Here is a 27798-nt window from a genome sequence, read left to right as displayed (position 1 = left end):
AATACAGTCGCAGAGGAATGAAGCATGTTCAGTGTGTTTTGATCTAGGAGTTCATAATGATCTGCACACACACACACAAAATGAGCTGCTACCCCCAGAGGATGCTGGAGGACCGATTGATTCTTTTGAAGAGAATAAAGGGAAATAAGCAAGCAGAGGAGACGAGTAGTCCCATCTCTGTATGAAAGAATTCAGGCTAACAAATGAGGACAAAATGATTAAATTAGAATATCAGCACTTGGCAACCTCCGGTGTATTAAGGAAGCTGGGCACTGACAGGCAGACTGGACATATCTTTTTGTGAATGAACATATCAACAGGATGTCTTGCCAAAGAGAAAAAACACTGAGCCCGGTCAGGCCTCTAGGTCCTGTAGCTTATTTACAAGAAATACACAGGAGAAATGAACATTGTGAATGGCACCAAAATGAACAGTCAGTGAGTCCATACAGGGGATTATAAGTCATATGAAATGCCTGAGGTTTACCCTGCCTGGTGCGGCTCAGTGGATTGAGTGAACCAAAAGGTCACCGGTTCAATTCCCAGTCAGGGCACATGCCTGGGTTGCCTGCCGGGGTCCCATTTGGGGACATGTAAAAGGCAACTGCTTGTTGTATCTCTCTCACATGGATGTTTCTCTCCCTCTCTTCCTCCCTCCCTTCCCATCTCTCTAAAAATAAATAAATAAAATCTTTAAAAAAAGAAAGAAATGCCTGAGATTCTTCAACAGGTACACTCTAAGGCAAAAGGAGGGGTAGAGGTTGAAAGAGACCAACAGACGTTAAGATTTTTTTGAAGGATCAAGAATAAACGGCAGTGTCTTGCGATGCACATTTAGTGATGAAACCATGAAAGAATGCAGCAGTGTGAGGCTTCTAAAGACGGGAGACATGTATAAAAGGGGACCACACACAGGGCAGTGAATCAAGCTTCAACAAATGTCAAAGGTTTGAGAGAGAGGGAGAGTATGGTCTCTGAGGACAATGCAATTCCACCAGAACTATAAAACCGAAAGGTAAGAGGACCCGCCTGTGCTTGGAAATTAAGTACTGCACTTCTAAATCACCCACGGATCAACGAAGAAATGTCAGCCTGTATTAGAATATGTCTCGAATGGAACAATCATATCAAAACTAACGACACACGAGTAACGCCGTGTTTCGAGGGAATTCATAGCTCTGAAAGTATCCAAGAGAAAAGAAGCAAAGCTGAAAATTAACAGCAACAATTCATCTTGAGACGTGAGAAAGGGGACCGCAAATTAAATCTCCAGAAAAGAGGACAGAGAAATAATAAAGAACAAAGAAGAATGAACTGAGACTTCAACATGCAATGAGAGGGATGAATCAAGGCAAAAGAAGATGAGTTGCTGACACTTCCATTTGATACATTCATCATAAGACTGATGAAGAAAGCCAGCCAAAGGCATAAATAACTAATGTCAGAAATGCAAAAGAGATATCACTTAAGATCCTTACAGAGGCACTAGAAAGATAATGAGAGGGTATTATCAACCTGTTTATGACAATACATTTGAAAATTTTAAGCGAGGAATGCTTTGAAAGATACAACCAACCATAGCAGACACAAGAGAAATGCCAAATTTCAATGAACTAATTATTATTTTTTAATCCTCACCCAAGGATATGTTCATTTAATAGAGGAGGCGGGGGAAGAGGGGGGAAGTGAAAGAAAGAGAGAGATTCAGGAACAGAAACATCAATTGGTTGCCTCCCATACACACCCCAACCAGGAATCAAACTCACAACCCAAGTATGTGCCTGGACCAGAGATCGAACCCACAACCGCGTCCGATGTATGGGACAATGCTTCAACCAACTGAGCCACCCAGCCAGGGCTCAATCAACTAATTATTAAAGAAGTTGAATCATAATTAAGTACCTTCCCTGAAAGAAAACCTCATGCCCAGTTGATTTTACCAGGGAATTCTACTGAACACTGAAGGAAGAAATTGTACCATTGAACATGAACTCTTCCAGTGTATAGAAAAGGCAGGATTATGCCCTTCGTCTTTTTTTTAAAAAAAAAAGATTTTATTTACTTCTCTGTAAAGGTAGGGAAAAGGAAGGAGAAAGAGAGGGAGAGAAACATCAATGTGTGGTTGCCTTTCACGTCCCCTACTGGGGACCTGGCCCACAACCCAGGCATGTGCCCTGACTGGGAATCGAACTGGCAGCCCTTCGGTTCACAGGCCAGTGCCCAATCCACTGAGCCACCCCAGCCAGAGCTGTAGATACATATGTTGTTGATATACACATGTTTTTGATGAGCGTTTTACCCATCAACCAACACAAGATTTATTATGAGGAAGATTGAGGTACAGGACAGAGTCCAATATGCCCCTTTGTTGTCTGTTGGAAAATAATTTCTACATAGACGAGTATTCCTGCATGGACACACAGTCGCGGTGTCAGCAGACACTGTCCACGATGGAAGTGTTGGTCGGACTACAGGCAACTCAGGAGGCCTCCCCTTTTCATTTAGTGTTTTTCCGCACAGTTAGAATCTTTTCATCTTACTACTCCTTTTTGTTTTAAAATACCAGAAGGTTTCTTGGGGGATGAGGGTTGGTGGTAAGATTATGGACTACATAAGGAGTTTTTCTTTGCGGTGCCCACCTCTGAAATAAATAACTGCTATAAAAAATTTTAAAGGTACTTCATTTAACAAAACTTGAGAAAAATCATTGCTAATCTTGAGGGACTTCCCCGAAGCACAGAAAGTTCTCACTTCATCCAACAAAGATTAGATGGCTCTCAGTATTTTCTCTTTGCTAAGGCAGAAAAACGTTTACATGGGCCCTCCAGGTTCTCGGCAACACAAATTTCTGATAATCAGAGGACTTCGTTCCCTGCCCTGTCTGCTTTTCTGTGATCTTAACTATTATTTATAGTAGACCAGATGGCCAGAAAAACTCTCAGCAAGGGTGCAGAGTTCTACAATTTTCCTGCTAAAGGTCACGTTCAAGTCTGGAGCCTCGGAGGGTGGCGTGATTGTCTGTGAAACCAGAGCTCCCCATGGGGGCTGGAGTTTGGCAGCCCTGCGTCTCTGTCTGACTGTGTGTTTCTCTGTAAACCCATGTCCGTTCTCCCCGAGCTTTCTGTGTGTGTGTGTGGTGTCGGCGCAGTTTCCACTCTGCAGATGCCTCAGATAACACAAGCTTTGCTGGAGGCTTGTTTTCTGATAAGACGCCACAAGAAAAATTAAAAGGCAGTTTGTTTGTTTATTTATTTATTTATTTATTTATTTATTTATTTTTGGACATTGAGAAAAGCCATTTTAGGAAATGCATTTGATTACCAAGACAAAAAGAAAAATCCAAAAGTGTATTAAATGTATCGCCACGAGCTTTTCATCCATCTTTGCATTTTGGAATTTGAGATACAACGTCCTCATTCACCGACATTTTAAAGGAGGATATGGCTGGGGCGGGGGAAATACAGATGCTCGGGTTTGAAAAGACACACAGCTTACTTACACGGCAGCAAATGAGAATTTGCTATGTTAATGGGCATTCGCAGGTCACTTATACTGAAGGCAAATAAGAACTCTCCTGGAAGGTGATAAAGTTTAAGCGCATCCATAGCCAGGCTACTTTATATTCGATCTTCAAATGAATGAGAAATTAACGAAGTGCTCTCATAATAGTGTCAGAATGGGCATATTTATAACCCTCTCCTGCTTGCCAGAAATAAGTACATCTCTTTTTTCTTTTTCCTCCCTCTGCCAGTCTTTTAAATGCCTATCACAGAAAATGGAAAAAGGGGGCTGGTGCAAGTAGGGTGTTTCCCAGAAGGAAGAAGAGAGGTTTTGGTGTCTTTGAGCAATCTGGGAGCCTTGTCAATTCCAGAACATTCTGTCTTGGAATCTTCCCTATTTTGATGTTTACTTATCTACTTTACCAGCCATTTATTCCCCAAGTCAAGTACACCACATTGATTTCCAAATGCCTCGATTTTTTTTCAGTGATAGAACTATTTTATTTTTTTAATTTAATTTTATTTTATTGATTATGCTGTTACAGTTGTCCCATTTTCCCCCCTTCACTCCCCTCCACCCTGCACACCCCCTCCCACCCACATTCCCCTCCTTTAGTTCATGTCGATGCGTCATACTTATAAGTTCTTTAGCTTCTAAATTTCTCAAAGTATTCTTACCCTCCCCCTATCTATTTTCAACCTACCATCTATGCTACTTATTCTCGGTACCTTTTCTCCCTCTCTGCTCCTCCCACTCCCCTGTTGCTAACCCTCCATGTGATCTCCATTTCTGTGGTTCTGTTCCTGTTCTAGTTGTTTGCTTAGTTTGCTTTTGCTTTTGTTTTAGGTGTGGTTGTTATTAACTGAGCTTGCTGTCATTTTACTGTTCATATTTTTTATCTTCTTTTTCTTAGATAAGTCCCTTTAACATGTCATAGAATAAGGGCTTGGTGATGATGAACTCCTTCAACTTGACCTTATCAGAGAAGCACTTTATCTGCCCTTCCACCATCTTAAGACAGGCATCGCACCGGGATTGCTTCCTGTGGTGCCTGCTTGTCTGCCGGGCCCCTTGCATTAGGTTCATGAGCTGAGGGTGACCCAGTGACCCCAGCTGACCTGACTCTAGGTTATCCTGGGAGGGCAGACCATCTGAGCAGAGTTGGGGGGCTTACTTTGACTTTGACCCATCTTGTCCCCACTCCACCCAAGACCTCTGAGAGATGCCAAAACCCACCCGGCCCTCCAGGGGGTCCCTGCCAGGGCCTGTGTCATTTGCTGTCCTGTGGAACAGGGGTGCTGAGTCCTCGCTGAAAAGGAGGCAAAAAAAGTCCCTTTTGAATGTTGTTATTATCCCCCATTGAGTCCATGTCTGTGTGCAGTCAGTTTGGGTTTTTAGATTTGTTACGTCTTCTGAACAGGTTACTGTGGTTTGGTTTGCTTTTTGTTTGTTTGTTTGTTTGTTTGTTTGTTTTTTGGTCAGGGCAGGCAAATGCTTGGAGACGCTCAATTTTTCTCAGGGATAATTCCAACCAAAACTGATCTTTGAGTTTAGACTCTAGAGAGTGTTTCTCAGATGACTTCTGGCTATTCTTAATTAAGAAAACATATCTTAAAGCATAAGCAGAAAAGAAAAGGAAAAAAGAAGAAAACTCATTGACATGGACAGCACTTTGGTGATTGCCGGAGGAGATGGGGTAGGAGGAAGTGGAGGACGGTATTGGGAGATTAAAAAAAAAAAGACATGTCTGCGTCTTTTAGGTTTCAAAAGAAATTAGGTTTCTAAGGAACATAGGTTTCAAAAGAAACTTGAATTAATAAAAATAGGATTAATAAAAAAGGAAAATAAACTATGCAGTTTAGAAAAAAATGTGAATACCCATAAACAAAATACAGGATGAGACTGGGCAGGGTGGACAGAAGCAGGAATCGCTGGCCAGAGGACAGAGAAGAGTACATTTTATATTTTCCATAAAGATCTGTTCAGCTGGTGTGGCTCAGTGGATTGAGCACTGACCTGCGATCCAAAGGGTTACCGGTTCGATTCCCAGTCAGGGCACATGTCTGAGTTACAGGCCAGGTCCCTAGTACAGGGCATGTGGAAGACAGCCACACATTGATGTTTCTCTCCCTCTCCTTCTCCTTCCCTTCCTCTTTCTAAAAATAATAAAATATTTTTAAAAATTCCTTTTAGGAAAGTAATGATTTCTTAGTGTGGTAGTCGAGTCAAAGAAATTGAAGAATATGAATCGTGATATCATTTTGAGAACAACCTGGAACAAACTTACTTAATATGTGTTTGCCTTTTGTCTTGTGACTAAGTATAATCATATACATTACGGACACAATAAATATTCAAAGTAAATAAGTAGTCAATAAATATACATTTATCAGCCTTCCTCCTGAAACACCGGTAAAATGAAAGTATAAGAATAAAAATAATTCAGCCCTGGCTGGCGTAGCTCAGTGGATTGAGTGCGGACTGCGAACCAAAGTGTCACAGGTTCGATTCCCAGCCAGGGCACATGCCTGGGTTGCAGACCACAGCCCCCAGCAACCGCACATTGATGCTTCTCTCTCTCTCTCTCTTTCTCCCTCCCTTCCCTCACTAAAAATAAATAAATAAAATCTTTTTTAAAAAAAGAATAAAAATAATTCCAACTCACAAAGAGGAAACGAGCAGATGGGAAATGTGGGCAGCATTTCCGAAGGATGGACAGTGTGTCATTGGCTGGCGGCTGGCTTAATTTTCTGCTTTCTCCCCTCTGCCGAGTTCTGAGGTGCATGGAGGGGGGCCAGGCTGACTTTTACATTATGGCCTGAGAAAGTCTCAGAAATTAGAGGCACTGGATGTCTCTGAAGGCAGGATGTGGGCCAGGCGAAATGAGAGGACTGGTTTCCAGGGTGTGTGATAAGTAGTTCAACCCACCAGCATCCCCAGCTGAGACTGTGCACTTAGGAAATTGTCCTTCTTTGCCCCCCAGAGGTGGAACCAGCGAGAAGTTAGAGGAAGCTGCAGAGAAGGCAGCTGCAGCTCAGGCAGGAAGGTGAGGACGTACGGAAAAGAGTCAGGACGAGGTAGTGTACGCCGCAGTAACAAAGACCTTGAAACTTCAATGGCTCCGCACAGCCACCGTTCATTTGTTGCTCGCCAAATGTCTCCTATATACTTGCTGCAGGAGGCCTCTCCACTGCTCGGTGTCCCCGACCAGAGGTGACAAAATCCAGCTGCTCACTGGCCCATTTGCCACACGCAGCCACATGGTCCCTCCCATCTGCAAGGGATGCGGGAACTGTAGGGACGTACATGCACATGATTGTTCTGTGACCACCAGCTGTCTCTGTCACGTGGGGCTGAGGGAGAGTCTGAGAGAGCAGGGGGAGGCCATGCCCCTGTCTGCATCTCCACCTACTCCTTGCAGCTCCCACAGTACTGGCTGCTGGTGTCAAGCATCCTCAGGCTGGGGCTAGGGGAGTCCTTTATGTAGAAACCCATGGCTAAGGTGAAAAATAGCACAGGTTTGAGGACACAGAGGCACCCACCACTGAGGCAAGCCGGTGTACCAGCTCCAGCTGAGCACAGAGCATGTCAGTCAACATTTCAGGTGTCTCTCAGGTGGTCAGTCTTTAACAGAATGTTTTTGAGCTCCTTTTGTGTGGCAGGAAATGTCCTGGGTGCTGGGATAGAGCAATGAACAAAACAGACATTCTCACGAAACCGTTATCTAGTTCAGGGAGATAGAAATGTGGGTAGATAAATCACTTGGCACATGCCGGTAAGTGTTACAGTGAAAAACAAGGAAACTGGGCCATGGCCAGGAGGCTCAGTTGGTTGGAGCATCGTCCCATGCACCAGAAGGTTGTGGGTTCAATCCCCTGTCAGGGCACATGCCTAGGTTGTGGGTTGAATCCCTGGTCGGGGTGCATATGGGAGGCAACCAGACAATCCTTCTCCCTCTTTGTCCCTTCCTCTCTCTCTAAAATCAAGAAACATATCCCTAAGTGAGGACTTAAACTAATTAATAATAATAATAATAATAATAATAATAATAATAATAATAATAAAAGGAAGCTGGGAAGGACATGGGGAATAGGAGGAATGGGGTGCTGTTTAATAGAATGTGAGAGGCACTCTGTTGTGCTGGAGACCTGAAGGAGGTGAGTGAGCCGTGTGACCACCCACCCAGGAAGCAACATCCCATCCAGGTGGCAGGAACCACCAGTGCAAAGGCCCTGGGGTGGCGGCATGCTGGGCACCCTCCAGAAGCAGCAAGGAGGTGCATGGCTGGAGGGAACCTGGGAGGGACCCATGAGGCGGTGACATTAGAGGTGGCTCAGGGGCTGCCTTGAGTGTAGGCTGGTGGATGATTTTAAGGGTTTTGGCTTTTACCTGATGCGGATCAGGGACTTTGAGCAGATAATGCCAGTTAGTTCTCCACAGTGGCCCTGCCCTTTCCATAATCCCCAGCAGTGTCAGAATGCTTCTCCCCTTCCCCACACCACCTGTACCTCGTGTCGCCATCGTTTCGTTTCAGCCACGTGGCAGGCGAGTCATGGTGTGTCATCGCTGTTGTATTTTGCACCTGCTTGATTATTAATGTGAGCACCGTTTCATATTTTATTAGGAATTTAGATACCCTTGTCTGTCGGAGACCTATAAGAACTCTTGCCCATTTTCCTTTGTGTTGTATGCATTTTTCTCATTTGTTTTCAAGAGTTCTTTATACATTCTGGAAACGAGCCCTTTGCCAAGTTATCTGTAATTTGTCAGATATGTGCACGCACAATGTACACATGCATATTCATACAATACACACATATGTAGTATGTGTACACATAACACACATATGCAGATATACCCACATACACACTTTGCATACATAATGGTCTTTCAGCATCTTGATTAAGAAAAAAGTTTTGCTACCTGAAGGTCACAGATTTTTCTCTTGCATTATCTTTAAGTTGCTTTATTATTTCCCTTTCATACCTAGAGCTATAAATTTATTGAGAACTGACTTTTATAACCAGGAAATGAAGTCTTCCTTTTCCACGGGAATATCCACTTGACCCAGGGCCATTTATCCAAAGGACAGTCCTTTCCCCGCTGCGGCATGATGTCATCCTCCTGTGCCAGTGTGAAGTCATCCTCCTGCATCGGTGTGATGTCATCCTCCTACATTGGTATGATGTCATCCTCCTACATTGGTATGATGTCATCCTCCTGCGTTGGTGTGGTGTCATCCTCCTGCATTAATGGGTCACTTCCTGGATTCTGTGTCCTTTCTGTCTGTTCTTGCGTCAGTACCAAATTGCCTTAATGACCATAAATTTGTAGTAGATCTTGGCATCCGACAGGGTAAGCACTTTGCTATTCTTCTTCACGATTGTTTGGCTATTCACGGCCTTTTGCATTCTCATATGAATCTTATAGGCAGTTTGTCAAATTTTACAAAGAAATCCTGTGGGAATTTTTGATGGGATTCTATAAAAGCTGTAGATCAATACAGAGGCAGTTGACATACTTATTACCAGTGTGTGTGTCTTTCAGTCTGTGAATATTTATTTAGGTCATCTTTAGTGTCTCTCCATAATGTTTATCGTTTTATCATTTTCTCCTATTTTTTAATTTTTTTCCTGGTGTTTTCGCCTGGTTTCACTTTCTCATTTTCCGAATAGAGGCACTGCGTGTCCTTTATCAGACTCCAGTCGAATCCGCATGTGTGTATATCATTGTTTCGGCGGGTTGTGCATAGTGTGTCAGTTATCTGTTGCTCTGCCACAAGCCACCTTAAAACATAATGGCTTAGAACAACAAGAGTTTCTTACTCCTGATGATTCTGCAGATACTACTTCTGCTGCCCTTGCCTGGAGTGCCCCCTGTCACGGGGCCCCGATGATAGCTATTGGAAGCCTGCCAGTCCACATGGCCTCACTCTTACATCCAGAACGTAGCTGCAGGCTAAGGGGGGCGGGGCTTCTGCACACAGTAAGGAGAGCGCTAGGAAAGGGTCTGCTCCAGCAGGACAAAAGCAGAAGACATGGATGTCACTTCTCTACATTCTGTTGCTCAACGCAAGCCACAACATCAGTCCGAGTTTGAGGGGGTGGAGAAGTCATCCGGACCTCTGGGGGCACAAAGCAGCCACCCACGCTGCAGTCCAGTGGGACACGTGGGAGGGGAGGCAGTGGGACAGCCGTCTTTGGGGAAATGTAGCACATGTGGTGTGTATTTTAGTTCCATTCTCGGTTTGTCATAAAATAGAAATAAAACCGACTTATGTCTGCTGACCTTGCATTTAACTACTTTGATAGATTCTCCTATTAATTTTCATGATTCATCGGTACATTCCTTTGGATTTTCTGCATATAAAATCATGTCATTTGTTGGGGGGGGGGAAGATAATTTTCTTTCTTTCTTTTCAGTCTTTCTAACTTGTATTTCTTTTTTCTTATTGCCCTGGCTGGGACCTCCAGTAAAATGACAGATAGCAGATTGCTTTGTCTTATTCCTGATCTCAGAGGGAGCATTTTCAATATTTCATAAGAAAGTGTGAGATTTCCTGCAGCTATTTCTGTAGTGATTGTTTCAGTGTCCTTCTGTTTTGAGATTGCTAAGTTTCTTTCTTGGTTAGGGTTTTTAAAAAGCATGGAAATGCAGGAAGGGAGGTTAGAAGGGGGGAATAAGTGGTGATGGAGAAGTGTAACATGGTGCAGCCGGTGGGGGGGGCCCAAATAGGAATTTATAACAGGGTCTAGAACTCAGGGTGTCCAGGAAATATTAAAAATATAGGATATCCTCACCCCCACACGTCTGAACAGGGAACAGGGCCATTGAGAGCAGTTCTGCATAGCCACAGTTTTGCAAATAACCTCAGGAATGGTCATTTAACAGATCTGTAACTTTTGGCTGGTTTCGTGGATACGTTAAATAGCTGTGGCCCTGCTTTGAGCTGGGGAGAGGGGAGTGACTTCCACCCAGGATGCAACTGGGAGGTAGCTCCCCCTGATTACAGTGCCTGCGTGAAAGCTTGGAGATGATTGGCTCCACGCCATGGGGCCACGCCTGCCCTGACTTACTATGGCAGCCCGGAAAAGCTGGAAAAAATAAGGGAATGCTGGCAGGTGTAGCCAATTGTGGGAGGAGTCAGAAATGGGGCTGCAGAGGAAGATTGGCGCTGAGATTTAAATCCAGACTCAGCAGCCATGCAAAGTTAGGGGACCACTCAGCTTTGGTGAGAGTCGGAACCAAGCGGCTTTCGGGCTCCCTTCGCCATGCAGCTTAGGAAACTGGAAAGCAAGATGTAGCAGCGATGCAGAGCTCTCTCTCAGCAGTTTGGAAGAATACAGGAGAGACACTGGGGGAAGGAAAGGGGTGACAGGGCTCTTGCTGGTGGGCCAGGAGAAGGTGCCACGTGGGTTTGGATTGAGAACTGGAGATCGCAGTGACACAGTGGATGGTGCTGGGAAGCTCAGGAGGCCCGCCATCAGAGCACGGATTACTGGGAAGAACCGGGGGCTGCCAGAGCCACGGAGTTCTTTTTTCTCCCTGAGATATGGTACCCCATACCGGGCAAAGTGGGGGAGGAAGGACTGTGTGTGTCTGTGGGTGTTTTAAGGGACTTTAGAATTATTATGAAGACATTGAGTCATTACTCCTAAATCTATATAACTTTTGAATAAATAATTCCTTTCCACCAATCTCTGACATTGAGAGCTATAATTGCCTGGCAGTGGGCAAGACGAACTTAGTGCAGGGGGACCCTGGGAGAAAGGGGGTCCCATTCGGTAATAGTATCTTGCCCGCCCCCCTCCCCCACCACCCACAGGTCTGTTCTGTAACAAAAATACAATAAAAAATAAAGTTAAAATTTTTTAAAATAAAAATCATGGATAGATGTTGTGTTTTTTCTTATTACTGTCCTTTCTCCTTTGAGATGACCATTGGAGAAATGTTCTTTCTGCGGAGACCGTGAATCCCCTCCACTGACCTTACACCAGCTTGCTTTCCCAGGTCGAACTCGCCTTCCTCGTGCAGCGTCTCCTGGTTTCATCTGTCAGAGGCTCAGGGGTTCAGCCTGCATCTTCATTTCCAAAACGTCCGTGTCAGATTTTCATATTACGCTTAGGTTTTCGTCATAAAACAGTGGGAGTAGGCCCTTTCATTCTTTTCCAGAGGCACTTATTTAAGGCCAGCGTTACTTCTGTTAAGTGTTGGGGAGACTCCACCAGGGGTGTGTTTGGGCCTGGGGTTCCCTTTGTGGGGAGGTCGGGAGTGACCAATCCGGTAGCCTCCCACACTTCCTGTGTTTCCTGCAGGGGTTTCGTTGGATTGCTCTTTTCTAAGAAGTTGCCCGTTTCATCTGTTCTCAAGTGTCAGCAGACGCCATGTATGAGATTCTCTGGTCGTCCTTTTGACACCTGCGGGAGCGTGCCTAGCTCTTGTCCCTGCCTTTGTGAGGGCACAGCGTTGGTGGTGGAAGAGGCTGGAGGCAGGCGGGGGTGTTGCTGGGGCCACACTGTAGAAATCGCAAGCATATGGCAGAGAGCAAGCAAGGCCTTTCTCCTGCCCCACTTCTCATCCCCCTCCCCCTCCTGATGCCTCTGATTGGAAGGATACAACAGGAGGGCACCCAGCTGAAGGCAAGCAGCTTATGGCACTGGAGAGCAGTAGAATTAGGACCGAGAGGTCAGGGCTTGATAAACAGCGCCCCCTCCAACCTAAATAATTTGCAGTGCCTCCTTAACCTCACCCCACTTGGAACAGACCCTGGGGACCAGTTTTCTTTCACTCCATCTCCCTCATTTTGTCCCTGTTCCTGGGGGTGCTGAGATGGGCGGGGTCCAGGCTGAACCCAGGTTTTTCTTCTATTTCAAGAATCCTAACCCTGGCTGGCATAGCTCAGTGGATTGAGCGCGGGCTGCGAACCAAAGTGTCACAGGTTCGATTCCCACTCAGGGCACATGCCTGGGTTGCAGGTCACGGCCCCCAGCAACCCCACATTGATGTTTCTTTCTCTCTCTTTCTCCCTCCCTTCCCTCTCTAAAAATAAATAAAATCTTTTTTTAAAAAGAACTAATTAATGTAAATGAAACATAAAAAGAGTCTTAAAAAAAAAAAAGAATCCTAACCTGACCAGTGTGGCTCAGTGGGTTGGGTATCTTTCCGCAAAGCAAAAGCTCGCCGGTTCGAGTCCCAGTCAGGGCACATGCTTGGGCTGTGGGTTTAGTCCCTGGTTGGGAGTCTGTAACAGAGGCAACCGATTGATGTCTCTCTCTCACATCAATATTTCCCTCCCTCTCTTTCTCCTTTTTCTCTTAAAAATAAGATCTTTTTTAAAAAATCCTTAGCAACAATGATAGTGTGATTTACATTTACATTGTCGTTGCCCATTAAGGTGTAAAAATGAACATTGTAAGATCATCCTCACAGTTGCTCCCAACACTGTCTCCGCCTCCCTTTGGGTTCCTGTTTAGTCAGGTTTGGGCAAGCATATACTGGGCCCCCAGGGAGATGCTTGCCACTCGGCACATCCAATAATCCACTCCTGTGGACGGACATAATAATATCCCGCCCTGGGGGAACATCCGTGGATGGCGGTTCTTTTCTTCTCCTGCTCACTCAGTGCTATTTCCTCGTCCATTAGTTTCCAGGATTGCCGTGGAGACATGTGACATTAAACTGATTGTTTCTGCAAACAGCTTGTTCTTTTTTGTCTGGAAGCTTGTATGATTTTTCTTTCCCTTCTTGACATTCAGAAATTTTGCCAGGCTGCGTGTCAATTCTGCCATTTCAGAGCCCTTTCAAATGGAAGACGCAAGTTGCTTTTATTATTATTTTTTTCATTGATTTCAGAGAGAGAGAGGGAGGGAGGGAAGGTAGGGGGAGAGAGAGGGACAGAGAGAGAATATGGATTTGTTGTTCCACTTACCGATGCACTTATTGGTTGATTCTTGTATGTGCCCTGACTGGGGATCAAACCCACAACCTTGGCCCATGGGAGACTATGCTCAAACCCATAACCTGGACCTCTTGGGGACCACGGGAACAACTGAGCTACCTGGCCGGGGCCTGGTGTTGCTTTTTCTTTGATGTGGTTTCTTCGCTGTATCGTATGTTTTCTTATTCCCTAACTTGTATCATTTGCAAATGATGCCTCCTGCTTCCACCCTTTATATGTTGCTATTTCCCTTGTGACTTTTATTTCACGAACTTCTGGTCCCCGTCTTGTGGGACACAGCCTTCAGCGGGGCCTCCTGAAACAGTGATTTGGTTTTCAGCAGGGGCGGTGCTCCGCTGCAGTACCTCTGCGAACGTGTTCCCTTTAAAAAGCGTTATTCTGCTCTAGAAGCATTCTGTCGTGCTGCAATAATGCCTCCTTCTGTTCTCGCTGTGTTTTATTGTACAGCCTATTTCTGTTTTCCTCTATCAGCTCTGCTCCAGAGTGGCCATCTGTTCTAGAGTTTGGCTGTCTCCTTCCTTCCAACCCCTGCACTTCTGAGGTGGCGGCATGTGAGCGTGCTTCTCTGGCTCGTTTTGTTGGGCAGGGGTTTCCCCGGTGCCGGTGTGCGCCAGCTGGTGGCCAGGACCGCTGTAGACCCCTTCAGGCTGTGGAAGATCGACTGGAAGAGACGGAAGCAGACCGAGTGGACCGGTTTCCCTTGTGGGGGAGGGGCAACTGGGTTGGCCAACCACGTTGTCTCCTTTTACAATAGATATGGCAGGGGTGGTGTAGGGATGGGGACAGTGTCAATTTTGTTTTGTTTCTAGAGGGAGAGGAGGTGGGGATGGAGAGAAAGAAACATCGACTGGTTCCCCCCTGTATGTGCCTGGACCGGGGATGAACCCACAACCTAGGTATTGATGTACCCTGACCAGAAATCGAACCTGCGACCTTTTTGGTGCACAGGACGACATTCCAGCTCACTGAGCCACCCGGCCAGGGCTATTGGATGCCTCCGTTACATGAAGCCAGGGAACAGCAGGAATGGCCAGAGCCCCCATTTCCTCCAGAGATTCAGCCACTGTTGAAGACTCATTGCCACAGAGTGGTTTTAAGTGGAGACCTCTGTGTGTCCTAGAAGTCACAGAGCTGTGTCACTTCAAAGAATCACAGAGCCAAGTTCAAAACCTCGTGTCACCAGCAGATAGATGCTCCAGGAAACCCGGCAGCCCCAGTGTCCCGACCTCTAAGCAGTGAGGAACCAGGGACTCAGCTGGCAGCATCAGAACCGTTTTCTGCCTCTTCAGTCGCCTCCGAGGTGGCTTCCCCCTGAGGCAGACTATTTCCAAGGCAAGGCAGAGGTGGCTGGGCTCCCACCCCTCAGCTTATTAGCTCAACGAGACCCTATGCGAACCCCTAAGAGAGTGCTGAACCAGTCGAGGTGGCTGGCCTGCATCATGTGCATGCAGGAGAGCAAGGCAGAGTGGCGACCTGGATCTCCTAGGGGGTAAAACGAAGCAAATAAAAAGAAACATATTGGCCACTGTTGAAACTTTATGTGTTGGTAATTTTACAACTTAAAAGATCTTAATGATTTCCAGAAGGCAAAGGCCCTGGGTAATTGGCAGATTTTGACTTCTAGAAAAGAGAGTCTAAGTAAGATTGGGCTTGTAGGTCAGGCGGCTGCCATGCTCACTCGGGAAGAGCTGTCTTTAAGTCCCACCTCCTCACCCCCTTCCACCAGCCAAGGACAGCTCTGTGGCCACTTAATCAGTCTTCTTTCAGCAAGGACAGCATGTCATTTTAGGTAGCCCTTTATCTGGGACTTCCCCAGAATGGGTCTTTGTTACGAGTGAGTGGACACAGAGATTTATTTATTTATTTTTATTTTAATTGTTGTTGAAGTACAGTTTTCACACAGGGATTTTATTGTAACCATTCAAATATCTGGACGGCCCTGGATGGGTGGCTCAGTTGCTTGGAGTTTAGTCCTGTGCACCAACAGGTTGAGGGTTTGATTCGCACTCAGGGCACATACCTAGGTTGTGGGTTCAATCCCTGGGTGGGGCATATACAAGAGGCAACTGACCATTGTTGATGTTTCTCCCTCTCTCTCGCTCTCCCTCCTCCCTCCCCTCTCCCTGCCTCTTCCTTCTCTGTCTCTAGAATCAATAATTTAAAAAAATATCCGTGAGGTTAAAATATATATGTGCGTATGTATATACAATATATATACATAAACTCTGCATTTCTTTTCCTACTATCCACCCACCCAGAGAGCACCTGCTCCCTGCAGACCTCTGACCCCTTTGTTCACGTGCTGTCCGGTCTGCTCCGCGGGGCAGGCAGCAAAGCCACTTCACACATGGCGGCTGCGTGGTCTTATCATTGCTTTCCTTCCCAGGAAGTCCTTGCTTCTCCCACTAGGTTAATGTCAGAAAATATAAAACCTTCCTTCAGTTTTGCAAGAAATACCAGGGAATGAAGAGGAGGATTCAGTAGATAATAAAGACAGTTAGAGCTTCTCGGCAGGCATGTGCGATCAAGGCGATGGGATAAAGCAATTAATTACATAGAGACATCTGAAGGGCAATTAATTGGTCGTAGGCATTTCTTTGTTCAATGCACTTGAAATCTTAACTAGTTTTAGTGTTTGCCTCAAAGAATTTTTAAAAATTTTAATTTATTCATTGATTTGAGAGGGGAAGGGGATGAGAGGGAAAAAGAGGGAGAGAAACATTGATTTGTTGTTCCACTTATTGGTGCACTCATTGGGGGCTTCTTGTATGAGTCCTGACCAGTGGTGATCGAACCCACAACCTTGGCGTACCCAGAAAATGCCCTAACCCACTGAGCTACCTGGCCAGAGTGCCTCAAAGAATGTTTAATTTTTCTCTTTTGGGTCTAGTAATAAAAATGTTAAGGTCATTAACATGATGTGTTTGAAAATGTTTCTCTCTTTTTAACCACTTTATTACTTTCCATGCTGAACGAAAAGTCACAAATGTCATATTCAAATCACACTGAATTTACTGAAAATTTGCCTGTGGATAACTGTGGCATCAGGGTGTAACGTGATGTTAACAGTGGTTGAAAACATGTTTTCTCATTTGTCTTCCAAAAGGATAAAATAAACATTGAATTTCATTTTTAAAAGAAGATAACTTTAGCCCTGGCCGGTGCAGCTCAGTGGATTGAGTGAGGGCTGCGGACGAAAAAGGGTCCCTGGTTCAATTCCCAGTCAGGGCACAGGCCTGGTTTGCAGGCCAGGTCTCCAGTAGGGGGAGCACTAGAGGCAACCACACATTGATGTTTCTCTCCCTCTTTCTTTCCTTTCCCTCTCTCTAAAAATAAATAAGTAAAATAAAAATTAAAAGAAGATAACTTTATACCATGATATATTTATTTTCAAACTTTTCCCTGATTTTTGTTTATTCATGTGGTTTACTGCAGTAAACATCTTTCTACAGACAGCTTTGTGGAGCCTTCAGATGCTTTCCTTAACGTAACCCCCCTGGAAAGAAGCAAATCATTATCAACTGCCGTGTCCCGGCCCTGTACTAGGTACTTGGCAAACCTGTCTCACTTAGTGCCCTGAAGTCCGGCTCTTATTTCGTTGATTTGGAACCAGAAAGGAGTAAGGTTTGTCTCCTAACCTTAGGAGTGCACATGTCTCCTAAGTTTGTTGTGAGGATTAAATGAAGATCATTTAGAATAGGGTCTAACCCACAGTTCCCTTTGTAATAATCAGTAGCTATTGTTAGTTATATTATTATTAGTGTTCCTGTTGTTATTAACATCATCACCACAACAGTTTTCTCCCAAACACCCAAGACTTCGTGTGTCTGCCTGAGGTGGATTGTGTGTCTGGATGACTCCTCCATGCAATGCCTGACCTTCATTCTAGTACGGTCAGCTTCTGTCTGTATTGTCTCCCCTCGCATTCTTCTGGACACAGTGAAGAGAGGCGTTTAGAGACTTAAAACTGTTACCGTTTCTCACCCGCGTCCAGTATGACGATTGGCTGTCTGGCTAAAGATGCCATTGACAGACACTGCTGATTCTCATTCACACACTTGCAGGGGGTAGCTTGACCCAGGGGCTGCGTGGTAATTTAAGTGAACACCTCAGCAAGAAAAAAACACAGAAATACCAGCCCAGTGGTGGGCAGTGGCTTTCATCTTATTTTCCATTTCTCTGTTATCTCCTGGTTGCTGGTTTTTTTTTTTTAACTGATCCTTCAAAGGGGGAGTTTTCACAGAATTCTCACTGCGGGAGCATTCTTTGAACCTGAGTCCAAATCCTAATTTGCAAGTAAATTGAAGCAGATGCATTTTCTCATTGAAAAAAAATGAATGTTGTGATGATGTATTTGTTTTTCTTAGTAGGCTTCTGTCATAAAGACTGATGCTTGGGGGTATACTGTTAGATCTTGTGTACAACAGAAAGTTATTACTCATTGTTTACCAGATTTTAGCTAGCATACTTGCATGATAACATAGAATATCATCTTGCATTTCATATTGCAATTCTAGTGCCACTGTAAGATTGCATTTTCATATTGAATTACAAACAAAAACTTAGGCGACTAACATTTAATGAAATTTGTAATAAGATTGTGTTTTGATGCTGTTATTTAAATAATGTGTTCTTGAATTGCTTTCCTTTGAATATATTTGCATTAAAGAGGAACTGAGTTTGATTTGGTTCATTAAAGAGTTTACCCACTTTCTGGGTAGCTTTAAAAGACAGGGAAATTCAGTTTCTTCTTTGCGAGTCAGAAAATAGAAGAGGAACACATTTGCTAAGATCTGCATAATAGCAGATTCCAGATAGTTTGGGTTAATGAAATGGCTCATACTGGCTATTCGAGTTGACAATTAAAACACACACACACACACACACACACACACACAACTGCACACATATGAGAGACTATGAGAGATGATACCCTTTGGTACCCGTTTCTTTCTCACCGATCTGTAAGGCTGACATAGTAAAAATTAAGAAATTTAAGAGATCCACATCATTGCAATACTTGATCAGCAGTGCCCAACATTAAATGGTAATCTCCTGAGTGCGCGTTTCTGTAGCATCCTTCTTACCCATTTCTGCAATAATTATGGTTGTGGGCCCAAGGCAGTTTACATGATCGGGTGCTTTCCGAAAGATAAACTCATTTGACCAAGCAAAAACACTTCACTGAAATGTACTTTAAGCGGTGGTTCGGTTGCAGTTGTCTAGCTGATAGGAGTTTAATGCAAAAACATAAATACCGAAACAATGAAAAGACGGGAAAAAGTTCTGTTAGCGAGCCAAGCCTGCCTTTACCAGACATTCCTTTGTAATAGACTCTTAGTGGCATGAGAAGGTAACTGGTGGTAATGGTTGGGAGGGTTTAAACTTGAGCAAGGGAGGGAGTGGCCAAAGCAAAGCAAACCGGGCGTCCCCTAGGTCTTTTCTTCACGTTCGTCCAGCTCTGTGTAGAAGGAAGTGCTTTCACTCTACTTTCAGGCTCTTGCCCTCCTCTCTACCTTATTTTTCTCCCATTCATTGCGTTCCCTCCATCTAAAAACATTCCCGATTTTAACCTTACTGATACTCGTCCTCTATCACACTGTCCTGGGTCTGAACTTAGCCGCACATTTGTTCAGGAGTTTCGGCGCCTGTCCTCCACGGGCATGGTTTGGTCAAGGCGACACTTTTAATTCCAGCCTAACAAGTACCACCTCGGTTAACCGCAGAGACGCGCGCGAACGCGCGGCAACCGCGGAGACGCCGAGCACGCCTCGCGTCGCTCCCCTGACGCAACGCGTAGTCTCCGCCTCCGACGCATCGCGCAGTCTCTGTGACGCAATGCGCGCTCTTTGTGGCCCCGCCCAGACGTACCGGGCGCGGACCCACAATTCCCGCCGCGCGCCGCTGTCTAGTTGCCACTTCCCGTCACTGAGGGCTCCCCGCTCGACCGCTGAAGTCCGCCCCGGTCTTCCCCCGCTGGCATCATGTTGCAGAAACCACGGAGCCGGGGCCGCCCCAGCTCGCAGGCCGAGCGGGACTGGGGCCGCGGCGGCGACAGCCGGTCTTCGAGGAGCGGCGTCGCCGAGGAGGCCCCGAGCACCTCTCGGGGGGCCCACGGTTCGCAGGAGCCTCGCGGGTCCTCGTCGCAGGGCGCCCGCCGGGCCGAGGCTGGCCCCGCGGTGGGGCCCAGGACCCAGAAGCAGCTGGAGCTGAAGGTGGCGGAGCTGGTGCAGTTCTTGCTGATCAAAGACCAGAAGAAGATCCCCATCAAGCGGTCCGACATCCTGAAGCACGTCATCGGGGACTACAAAGATGTGTTTCCAAACCTCCTCAGACTGGCCGCCGAGCGCCTAGAGTACGTGTTCGGGTACAAGTTGGTGGAACTGGAGCCCAAGAGCAACAGCTACATCCTGATCAACACCCTGGAGCCCGTGGAGGAGGACGCCGAGGTGAGAGGCGACCAGGGCACGCCCACCACCGGCCTCCTCATGATCGTCTTGGGGCTCATCTTCATGAAGGGCAACACCGTCAAGGAGACGGAAGTCTGGGACTTCCTGCGTCGCCTCGGGGTGTACCCCACAAAGAAGCACCTAATTTTCGGAGACCCAAAGAAACTCATTACGGAAGAGTTTGTGCGGCAGCGTTACTTGGAGTACCGGCGGATACCCCACACGGATCCGGTGGACTACGAGCTGCAGTGGGGCCCGCGGACCAACCTGGAGACCAGCAAGATGAAGGTGCTCAAGTTCGTGGCCAAGGTCCACAACCAGGACCCCAAGGACTGGCCGGCCCAGTACTGCGAGGCTTTGGCAGATGAGGAGGACCGGGCCAGACCTGCGGCCAGCGCCCCGGCCTCCTCCTCTTGAAATTTACAGTCCGGGGAGTCCCGGGGCAGGGGTCTGAGAGCCCAGGCCTCGAGGGGTGTGGGCAGGAGGCAGCGCATTTCTGTAACGCGTACATCTGTGTAGCTTTCGGACATGTTTGCAAACTTTCGTGTGTGGTTTTTACTTTTTGATTTTTTTTTACTGTTAAAAAGTATTTGGTTCCCAATTTTCACTTATAAAAATACGAGGAGAGCATTTATTTTATTTTACTGTGTGTGTGGGTTTTTTGGTGTAAAAATTTGGCTAGCTTTATAGAACTAATTGGAAAACTGCACCGTGATCAGAACAAAAGACACAGTCAAGTGCTTTGGTGCCAAGAAAATAAAAGTGGCTATTACATGGCTTCTTAACTACCCCCGTTTGTAAGGAAAACCAAAAAGCTTTATAACTTAATAAAAATATAATTGTTCATATCCTTTTTGGTCTTAACGCAACTATTTTATATGTTATTTACCTATATAAACATACATCATTCGAAGAAAATTGTGTTTTAGCCAAATAACAGTTTTTTTACATGCATAATTATTCAGCTCTGTGGTTAACCTTGTAGTTACATTTAGATTTTTTTTGTACTATAGTTATAATAAATACTGTATCTTTGAAGGAATTAGGCCTTGTGCATTTTTTAAATCATAAGTCATGAGAAATTTCATGACTCAAAACCAGCGTTTTTTTTAAAAAGGCAGTTTATGCTGCATATTCAGGTAAGTTGTGTTTTGTAGAAGTTTTGCTTCCGTATATATGTGTGTATGCAGGTTGGTTCCTCATGTAAAATATGTTTCTCTGACGGGGGGGGGGGGGGGGGGTCACAGGAAAGTTGCTAAAACCTTTAGTGACCAACTAATTGGAAAGCAGGTAGTCACCTGGCTTCAGATTCTGGCCCCACCTAATTAGCCACAGGAATTTCAGCAGGTTACTTAACTCACTTACAGACGGTTCCCCACCTGTAAGGGGGCCTGATGATGCCTGTCTGGTGGGGTCACGTGACAGTTGGAGCTAGAAGTATATGTACAGTTCCCGGCACAGTGCCTGGTGTGGAGGGTTTTATTTTTTATCAGAGCAGGGATAATATTTATCTTGTAAATATATTTTATTGATTATGCTATTACAGTTGTCCCACATTACCCTCTTTATTCCCCTCTGCCCTGCACACCCTCTCCCACCCACATTCCCCCACCTTTAGTTCATGTCCATGAGCTGTACATAAAAGTTCTTTGGTTTCTACATTTCCTATACTGTTCTTAACCTCTCCTTGTCTATTTTCTACCTACCATCTATGCTACTTATTCTCTGTCCCTTTTCCCCCTCTGTCCCCCACTCCCCCCTAATAATTTCCCATGTGATACTCATTTCTGTGATTCTATTCCTATTTTAGTTGTTTGCTTTTTTTTTTTTTTTTAGGTTTGGTTGTTAATAGGTGTGAGTTTGTTGTAATTTTAGTGTTCATATTTTTGACCTTTTACTTAGATTAGTCCCTTTAACATTTCATATAATAAGGGCTTGGTGATGATGATGAACTCCTTTAACTTGACCTTATCTGGGAAGCACTTTATCTGCCCTTCCATTCTAAATGAAAGATTTGCTGGATAGAGTAATCTTAGATGTAGGTCCTTACCTTTCATTACTTCAAATATTTCTTTCCACCTTTCTTGCCTTTGAGAAATCAGCTGACAGTCTAATGGGAACTCCTTTATAGGTAACTGTCTCCTTTTCTCTTGCTGCTTTTAAGATTCTCTCCTTATCTTTAGTCTTGGCTAATGTAATTATGATGTGCCTTGGTGTGTTCCTCCTTGGGTCTAACTTCTTTGGGAATCTGAGTTCCCTGGACTTCCTGGAAGTCTATTTCCTTTGCCAGATTGGGGAAGTTCTCCTTCATTATTTGTTCAAATAAGTTTTCAATTTCTTGGTCTTCCTCTTCTGGTACCCCTATGATTTGGATATTGGAATGTTTAAAGATGTCCTGAAGGTTTCTAAGCCCCTCCTCACTTTTTTTTTGAACTCTTGTTTCTTCATTCTGTTCTGGTTGAATGTTTCTTTCTTCCTTCTGGTCCAAACTGTTGATTTGAGTCCTGATGTCCGTCCTGCCCATCACTGTTGGTTCCCTGTAGATTTTTCTTTATTTCACATAATGCAACCTTCATTGCTGCCTGGGTCTTTTTTATGCTGTTGAAGTACCCAGTGAGTTCCTGGAGCATCTTGATAACCAGTGTTTTAAACTGTGCATTTGATAGGTTGCCTGTCTCTTCATGGCTTAGTTGTATTTTTTTCTGGGGCTTTGATCTGTTCTTTCATTTGGGCCTTTTTTTTGGGGGGGGGGGGTCTGGGCGCACCTGTTACATAGTAAGGGGAGGAGCCTTAGGTGTTCTTCAAGGCGTGGTAACCCACGGGGCAGGGTTGTGATGCTGTATGTGGGGGAGGGGTCCAAGAGGGAACAATGCTGCTTGCTCTTGCTCCCCTCTCTGCTGGTTTTCAGTCACTTCCCCTGCTACCCACAAGCAAATCGGGCCCTCCTGGTGCTGATTCTGGGTGGGTGGGTTTGTGTATGTTCTAGGACCCTGCGGACCTCTCCAATGAGCTCTCCTGTGAGGCTGGGAGTGTCTCCAGCTGCCTCAACCTCCACAGGTGTTTTCAATTAGAGGTTTGAGGCTTTATTTCCACGTGCTGGGACCCTGAGTTGCGCAGTCTGTCTCACTCCCCAGTTGTTCCTCCCGGTTTATCTGCACAGGAATGTGGGACCCCCTGGTCTTCCAGCCACCTCCTTGCTGCGAGTCCTACCTACCTGGCTGCCCGTCTCCACCCCTCCTACAGGTCTGCATGAATGTTTCTTCTTTAACTCCTTGGTTGTCAGACTTCCATGCAGTTCGATTTTCTGTCAGTTCTGGTTGTTCTTTTTGCTTTTAAATGTGTTGTTGTCCTTGTTTGGGTTGTGCAAGGAGGCACAGTGTGTCTACCTACACCTCCATCTTGGCCCAGGGTTTTAGTTGGTACTTTGTTCCTTAAATTTAAAAAAATAATTAAATTTATTTTGGTATGGAACAGTTGAAAAAAATTAAAAGGTTTTCTTTCATTATCTTGCTTTAGATAATTCCTAGAATTAGAATCGCTGGTTCAAAAGTTATGACAGTATTCTCTTAGTCTATTATATGGTTTTATGAAAAAACGTAATTCATGTATATGGTGGGTATAACCCATATAAAACAGGAAGAGTGGGGAAGGTAGATGTTAGGTCTCCCTCCAGCTTTGAGAGGTCACGGTAGGGTAGTGAAAAGGGTATTCAGTTTTGAGGTTGACACACTGCATTTGAACTGTGGCCCGTGCTAGGTCAGCATGGTGGTTTGGGGTAGGTCGTACACTCTCTGAATCTCACTGTGTCTGTGAAATGGGGAAAATAATAACCACATCATAATTGCATGGATTAAATGAACCTGCGGAACACAGGAGACCACGAGCTGTTTTCTGAAAACAGCTCGTGGTCTCCTATGTTCCTCCATAGGTTCTGGCAGAACACTTTATTTACAGGCATTCAGCAAATAAATATTCAGTGGGTGAGTAAGTGTAATTGCTTGGGGGGTGGAAGATATTGCAAATTAACCATGAAAAAATATAATGTGAGCTTGATCAACACCTTCACCTCGAAATATTCTGGAAGAGTCTGTGGTGGGTATGTGGTGGGATAGAGGGGTGTGATAGGTCACTGGGTTTTATTTAATTGTGTTGAGTTAGAGTCTGCATTTATTTAATCGGTGGAATATACCTGGTTCTTGAAGAAAGGCCCTCCTTGTTTGCCTTTTCTTTCTGGCTCAGCATCCTGCTTACTGGCCCCCTTGCCTCGCTGACTGCCTGCCTTCCCTCCCCTCTGCTGAGTTCTAATGCTAGTATATTTTCATCTTTCTGGTGAAAGTTAATCATAACCCAGCACCCACTATCTGTTATGTCATTATCTGTTGTGTCACTTTTCTCAGAGAGGCGTTAATAATTTACTATTGGTGAATTACCATGTTGTTTCAGATTTTAAAATAAAAAACTTTACAGAGCCAGGTCAAGCCCTTAAACCTTTTCTTCTCACCCCTCCCAGAGGTGTCTAAAGATGGTGGATATCATACTATTGTGTGATTTAATATTTTATATGTACATACACACAAACATTGTATGGTAGTGGTTTGTGAGCATTTCCAACTTAAAAATTGGTCCTATACCGTATCCTTTTGCAACATGCTGTTTTACTCGACATTGTTTTTGAGATTTAGCCAGGTAGATCTAATTCATTCATTTTCATTGTTCTTTCATGCGGGAAAGTTGAACGGTTTGCTTATTCGTCCCCTAAAGGTTAGACAGGTCATTTCCAATCTTTTGCTATCTGCAGGCATATACAGCTCATAGGCCTGGGTGAGAGTTTCTCCAGCCAGAAGCAAGCAGCAGACTTGAGGCATTCCCTGCCCAGTTGCTCTTGAGAGTGCGTTAAGTTACACTCTTGCCCACATTTTAGAGTCCTTTTTACTGACCCGCCCGCCTGCACCTTGAGCAAATTTGGCCTCTATGGCTATTGTGTGGGTATGAAGTGGCACTCCATTGTATTGACTTGAACCTCTTGCTTACTAGTGATATGAAGCATCTTCTGCTCTTTCTCTTTCTTTTTTTTTTTGCCATCAGGTTTTTAAAAAATCTGTTAGACCTTCCCACTGATTTGTTCTGTGTATTCCTCTGTTACGTCTACTGCAAATGCCTTCTCACATTTCCACTTTATTTTTGTCATACAGATGATTGGATATTAATGTGTCAAAATCATCGTGTTCTACTTTGTATGGGCTGTGTTTTTTTGTGTGTGTGTAGCACCTTACATTGATTAAGTCTCTAGACCTAACTAAATTTCAGGAAATACAGAGGATGAAGATAGATGAAATGGTGGGGGACAATTAGAAAAGTTTAGGGCACAGGAAACTGACAGTTGAACTGGTTTCTTTAGCAAATTTCAAGGAAGAAAAAAGAACAGTGGAGGGGGAACACCCATAAATTTAAAAATATCTAACGTTCAGTACGGAACTCCTTTATATCTGATGCAACCTGGTTCAGAGTATGAAACAGTTTTTGAGGTAATTAAAGAAATATAAAACTGAATATTTGATGCTAATGAATTATAAAGTTGACAGTGGGTATGTTTTTTAAAAGTTGCTATTTTAGAAATAGACACTTAAATATTTAATAATGAAATCATACAGTATTGATATTTGCTGCAAAAATTCCTGGAGGGTAGTGGGTGTAAATGAAACCCAGCTGATCCTGAGTTGATTAATTGAGAGTGGCTGATGGGTACCTGGGGCTTCAGTACGCAGCTCTCTGGCTTTAAAATGTAGGTATGAAATTTTCCATTAAAAAATATCTTAAAAGAAATACATAGAACCAGAGACATGGAAACTTGGAACAGACTCACATTGACCAGATGGGCAAGGGGCAGGGGATAATGATGGAAAAAAGGGGTAGGTATTTGTCAAAGAACATGTATGAGTGACCCATGGACATGGACAGCTGTGGGGACTGACTGTTGGAGTACGGGGTGGGCTGGGCGGAGGAGGGCAAAGGGGGAAAAAGTGGGACAACTGTAATTGAGTAACAAAAAATAAAAATACCGAAGGCATTCTAAGAAATGAACTTTCAATTGATTTTTTTTTTTTAGTAATTTATAGGTTGCTATTTTTGAGACAAACTATTTTGAGACTGTAATGTATAGTATTTTCAGGTTTAGCTTCTAAAATATTTTTACAATAGATTTCAGATCAAATCTTGGTCACAGACAATGGCTTTTTTTTTTTTTTTTCATTTGATTTAAGGGAAAAGATTTTGAAGTCTTGAGAAACAAGGCTTTCCTTTAAAACAGGTTGCACATGGAATCATTTGATCAATGGAGAGGATTTTTTTTTTAACAGCCAAACCCTTTTTCCTTGGAGCCTCTCCTGGTGAATAATCAATTTTCTCTTTGGTTTGCTTCCAGATCACCTTTTTCATGCTGCTCTCTGCAGTGTGCGTAATGCTGAATCTGGCCGGCTCTATCCTCTCCTGTCAGAACGCTCAGCTTGTCAGCTCCCTAGAAGGCTGTCAGTTGGTGAGTAATGAAACACAAACCTTTTGATGAAGGTCACAGGCTTTCATTTTGCACGAAAGTAATTTTGAACATCATTTGATTGCATCCTTGGATTTATTCGGGTAGTTCATGGTTGCTCAGGGAATTAAAGTTGACTCCTAAAAATTCTCACAAATGGGCACTTGTACAGCTTTTGTACAAGTGTATTAATAGCATATTTTGTACAAGTGTACAATAGCATATTTCTAAGGATTACAGTGTAGTGCTGTTGCAGAAGGAATCTCTTTAGTAATGATCCTATTTTAGCATTTGTTGCATTGACTTTTCGCTCCTGGGTTTTTAGAAATCAATTTTGTAAGTCGATTTTAAGTGCCAATATACCACTATATATATATATATATATATATGAGATAAGTGCATCAAAACAATTTTGGTCTCAGAATTTCAGTGTTAAAAGAGAATTAACTTTTAGATCTAGGATAATTGTAGACAGTGTGCTACGTACATTGTAGGGGATCATAAAATTGTTGCATGGAATCATCATTCCATACCATGATTTAGCTCCTGGTAAAGTAATACGTGCATCCGGCCAGGGCAGAAATTGACATATGTCTGGTCGCATTTGGTAAGGGTCTAGTTGGACTGGCTGCTGAGTATGGGGACATGAGCATCTGTTTCTGTATCTTGGAGACGACACAGGGCTCCCTTTCAGAGCCACGCTTTTCCTTCCCAGCCGCCCATGAACTTGCTCAGCCTGTGACTCTCATTTCTGAGAGGCTGTACACTATTTCACTGAAGCTTTTCTGTAGCCAGGTCAGGCCTCCATTTCTCAGGGCCATGCTGCCTGGGTCCAGACAGGCAGCTGCTGCTTCGACATCCCTTACCTACAAAAGCCAGCGGGTCTAGTATAAGTTGGCCCAGTTTCGGTGCCGAAACAGCTACAAATTCCAAAAACAAACCGTGAGAGCTTCATCTTGTCATTTGCTGTTCAGTATGGCCTGGACCACACTGACCAGATTGCATCCCAGCATGATGTACACAGAGTGTCCTGTGTGTGCAGTATATGCCCCAGACTGCTAAGAATTCTCACAACTTGGAACCCCAGCTCCATCAGAAAAGGTGACTTGCTCATACCCGCAACTTAATCAGCTTCTCGCTTCCAAAATACTAAATGCTATAAATATGGTAAACTCTGGCCGTGTCCATGGGATTGGCCATTTTTTCTGACCCTCTATTTCTAGTGCGAGGGAGGCAGAGTGATTGGGGAGATGAATCAACAAGCCTGCGGGTCCAGATCCCAAGGAAAGCCCAGCACCCAGTCTGGAAAGGCTCTCTCCTCCTGGCCTTTACCTCAGGGCTTGCTTCCCTGTTCCCTACTC

The 27798-nt window shown here is 44.6% G+C and overlaps 2 protein-coding genes across 2 annotated transcripts in view; both read left to right on the top strand.

Moving 5' to 3' along the window:
• Positions 1–27798, top strand: part of FAM189A1 (family with sequence similarity 189 member A1) — a 187699-nt gene that overhangs the window by 118670 nt on the left and 41231 nt on the right. Inside the window, exon 3 of the mRNA XM_036012942.1 lies at positions 26330–26440. Within this exon, the coding sequence (XP_035868835.1) occupies positions 26330–26440 (111 nt within the window). The remainder of the gene's footprint in view (positions 1–26329; positions 26441–27798) is intronic.
• NSMCE3 (NSE3 homolog, SMC5-SMC6 complex component) lies at positions 19346–20950 on the top strand. The gene has a single exon (XM_028502257.2). The coding sequence runs from the start codon at positions 19444–19446 to the stop codon at positions 20323–20325; it is 882 nt and encodes a 293-aa protein (XP_028358058.1). The 5' UTR covers positions 19346–19443; the 3' UTR covers positions 20326–20950.

The sequence above is a fragment of the Phyllostomus discolor genome, chromosome 12 (genome assembly GCF_004126475.2).
Source record: "Phyllostomus discolor isolate MPI-MPIP mPhyDis1 chromosome 12, mPhyDis1.pri.v3, whole genome shotgun sequence".
NCBI classification, from domain to species: Eukaryota; Metazoa; Chordata; class Mammalia; order Chiroptera; family Phyllostomidae; genus Phyllostomus; species Phyllostomus discolor.
This window is presented reverse-complemented; position numbering and strand designations above follow the sequence as displayed.

What these genes read in the sequence shown, in the direction of transcription:
- NSMCE3 (XM_028502257.2), top strand. Translation starts at nt 19,444, where the DNA reads ATGTTGCAGAAACCACGGAGCCGGGGCCGCCCCAGCTCGCAGGCCGAG.